This window comes from Limulus polyphemus, unplaced genomic scaffold, assembly GCF_000517525.1.
Source record: "Limulus polyphemus unplaced genomic scaffold, Limulus_polyphemus-2.1.2 Scaffold500, whole genome shotgun sequence".
Lineage (NCBI taxonomy): Eukaryota > Metazoa > Arthropoda > Merostomata > Xiphosura > Limulidae > Limulus > Limulus polyphemus.
In genome coordinates, this window is record NW_013666110.1 from 325,202 (window position 1) to 329,206 (window position 4,005).

General features: G+C 34.8%; 1 protein-coding gene across 3 annotated transcripts in view; it reads left to right on the plus strand.

Annotated features, from left to right (window-relative positions):
• Positions 1-4,005, plus strand: part of LOC106458681 (dehydrogenase/reductase SDR family member 7-like) — a 15,076-nt gene that overhangs the window by 8,246 nt on the left and 2,825 nt on the right. For all 3 annotated transcript variants that reach the window (XM_022384944.1, XM_013918212.2, XM_022384945.1), the window contains 2 exons: positions 543-735; positions 2,485-2,531. In XM_022384944.1, coding sequence (XP_022240652.1) covers positions 543-735; positions 2,485-2,531 — 240 coding nt within the window. The remainder of the gene's footprint in view (positions 1-542; positions 736-2,484; positions 2,532-4,005) is intronic.

The following is a 4,005-nucleotide window of genomic DNA, read 5'->3' on the forward strand; positions in this document are numbered from 1 at the left end:
GAATGATAGAATAGTGTAATTTACTTCTGTACATCAATTCGGTCTCACTGTATTTCAGTGGACGGTTTTTAAAAGTTAAAACTGCAAGCGTAGTACACACAAATAACGTAACACTGTCGTATTTACTTAACGTAGGGCAGTTGCGCTATAGCCTAGGGGAGGGGATAATTATTAATTAATAGGCATTATAGGCCAGAGGAAATTTTGCGCCCCTTTACACCTGCGCTCGGGGACGACTGCCCCTTACCCCCTCTTGCTACGCCATTGAGCAGCACTTGGTGTTAGCATTAAGAAGATTATAACTATCTGAGAGATACCCGGAAATGCATTAAGGTGAAATCCTGTTTTTTCTTTCAGATTTGCAGTTTGTTGTAAATGAATAAAATATTATACAAACATTGCAAGTATTTCCTGGACAGATGTATGTACCACCTACTGAGATTAGGGGTTCTGGACATTAAAACAAACAAGTTAATACTGTAAAGTGTGTTCATATATAAACAACATATCGTTATATTTGTCTTATTTCTTCTAAATCGTAGCTAGACATTTTGGTGAACAATGCCGGACGCTCTCAAAGAGCCAGATTTGATGAAATCACCACAGAAGTAGACTATCAACTCTTTGGCACGAATGTTTTCTCTCACGTATCTTTGACGAGGGTTGTCCTACCTCATTTCCTGTCAAACGGAGGCGGCCATGTTATGGTCAACAGCAGTATTGCAGGCAAATACGGTGAGTAATTCCTGTCCTTTTTCTTACAAGTTAATATAAACAATGTAAAACAAAATTTTAGAAATTATGGTGTGTATTGAAATAGATGTAAGTGAATGAAGGCTTGATTACATTATATGTACGTCGTTTCGTATTACGTCACAGACATGATATTCAGTACGCATTTTACTATAAGAGTCGTGAGTGAATTTTAGATAAACGACACTTAGGTATTTATCGTAGTATTTAACGTAGCATCATTTATATCTTGTTATTTCCATCCTTTTTTGTTGTACACTCATATAATATCTTCTATTATATTTCCTGAGCCCCCACAGCGGAATGTCTGCGGACTTACAACGCTAGAAACCGGGTTTCGATACCCATGGTGGGAAGAGCACGGAGAGTCCATTGTGTAGCTAGCTTGTGCTTAACTTCAAACAAACAAATACATTTCCTGGCAATACACGTACTGATAAAAACAACTAACTAGCTCCTGTTTCTGTCCATATTTTCCTTATATACTATTACTTATAATTTCACTTTTATTTTTCAAATTATCAAATAAAACTAACTGTGTATGTGGTTCCAGTTGATGGAATAATCCGTACCGTGTACGTCTACAAAAGAAGTTTCGACATCTTCCTGGCATTAAAAACAAACAAACAGAAAATACTGAAAAGAGCTAAAAGCTACGTAACCACTAGTTCGAATATTCATTGATAGTCAATTTTTTCGAAGTTATTACGTGCAAAGCTACGCAGTGGGCTATTTGTATTATGCCCACCGCGTGTAACAAAAGTAAGTTTTAGCTATAAGCCTTCGAACTTACCGCTGAGCCACAGGAGGGGGTCATTTATTAAAATCTACCTTCGCGAATTGTAATTAGTGTACGCTGCCCCACTTCTCTGCAAAATGAGCAAATGAAAAATGATCTTTAACTGTAAACTCACGAGTTTACAGTGAGTAAATTTAGAACAAGAAAATTAATGGCTGTTTTCGTGACAAAGGAATAGAAATGGTATCAATATCATGCGATCACGTACCTTTCAAGTCTTCCGATACAGCCCCAACGTGGTTTTTCAATCTCTACATCCACGTATAGTGGAAGATATGTTGAAAGTTTATTAAGATATTTGGGCTAATATTTATTTCGCCTCCTTTGTAGAAGCTTGTTGCAATAGAAATTATGATATCGGGCAATAGTCCATAATCAGGTGTAATAGTAGTTGTTCTAATAGCATCTCTGGACTTGTAGCATCGTTCTTATGTAGTGCGATTAACCCTTAAGATAAATCAAAAATTCTAAAATCCCATGAAAGACACTAGTAATACTCAAACACTGATAAAAGAAAAGGCTAATTTGTTATGTTTATTTATAAAGAATGATTTCATTTATAGAAATTTGTGTTTACTACTAAGAAAGGAGATGAATTATTTGAAATAAAAGTTTTTCAAGAGACTGATTTTGTTTTCAAATGTCTTACATATAATTGTAATACCGTAATTTAGAGATTTTCAAATTTTATTCTTTTGTTGAAGATCAACAGTAGTTGACAAATTGTTGACGAAAAGTGTTTGTTTTAACACCTTTGCTGGATCTTTGAATATGAACAAAAATAAATGTTTTGAGGAAGGTTATATACAAGATGTAAAGATAATATAATTGCATATTCAATATTTTCTGTCGCCATGGGTTGTTGAAACTAACAGATTGAAGACTCAACTTACTTATTTTTTTTGGAACTGAATCTATTTGTAATCTTACAGGTTTACCTAATTCAGCATCTTACACTGGATCAAAACATGCTATTCAGGTAAAGATTACGAAAAAGCTTTTTTAGTTTTCTTTTTCATGTTAATTATTTAATACAGATTGTCCGTTAACTTTTCAGTACTAAGGAAGAAAACAAAATCCTTTACCTGGAATAAATATGCTGTTAATTGTTTGTCATCTTCATTTTCTGTGGACGTCATGTTTCAAGAATATCATATAAACATAATGTGTCATATCATCATATTTTGTTTTGACAATGTTATAGAAACGTTGAAAAATAAACACCTGATACAAACCAACTCAACATGTGGATTTGGCTGAAAATTTAATGTGAAAAGTTATTGCCAAGTATTTGGAATTCAAACCACAAATAATGGTTAAGGGTGCTTTACAGCAGTGTCGTAGCCAGGGCGCACACATTGAGGGCGCAAAGACAAACTCAAAGGGCGCGAGTACATTGTAATTATTTTCAGTTTTCGTTATAAATTTTGTTATAATTTATTGATGTTCCTTATTAATTCATAAGCGAATTCACTCATGAAAAAATATTTGACAACAAGAGCTTAAGTTAGTTATGAACTGGTAGGTTAATCAAAACAAAAAGCACGAGTCAGTCTCAGGGAAAGTTGATTGGACCCTTGTAATTAATTAAAGAAATGTAAACCAAGTCCAAATTTTGTTATTAAAACAACTGTAATCGCTGTAAGACAACTGTAAACCGTTGTAATTAATTAAAGCAATGTAAACTAAGTCCATTTTTTTTATTAAAACAACTGTAATCGTCTATTCTGAATATCTCTCAATATCTTATGCTTCCCATCAACACTCTGACATATATCATCAAGGATGCACTTCTCAAACCTGATAAGGATTAAGTTCGCCAGTCTTTCATGAAACATCGACTGACGGAGGTCTGTAAGCACATTTGTCAGAGCAGAAAAAACTCTTTCACATGTTGCAGTTGAGGATCCAATTGTTAATGTTGTCTCATACAGTTCTGTAATGGCTGGAAAGCCCTTCGATTTCAAATGAAAAAGCTGTTGCAAAATAAACACCAGGTTATGTTTGTCGTTTTTCTTCCAGTGATCACTGATGTATTTTTTTGGCAACATCAATTGGAGCCAAAACAAAGCTGTCCATTTCAAGACCAATCAAGTCTGCGAGAAATCCCATTCGGTCTTTGTCAAAGAAATGTTCTGATTCGGGATCTAGTGACTCCATGGCACGAATAAGATGCCAATTTTTCTCCGAGAAACGTTCATCAAGCTCAACAAGGATACTGTCAATTAGACAGAACCACGATCGTTTGAGATTATCATTTTCTGACAAATTGGTGTTATCTCTGTGCAGATGGTCAACAATGTAGTCTTTGAAACCAGAGTTTTCACGACGTCTTCTCTTTTCTGTAGGCTGATGGTCTTGTACTGTTACACTGTTATCACCACCTGCAGTATTTTGCAGAATCAGCTTAACTTCATCCAGCAAAGTGGTTACTATTTCATCGGTTATCAACA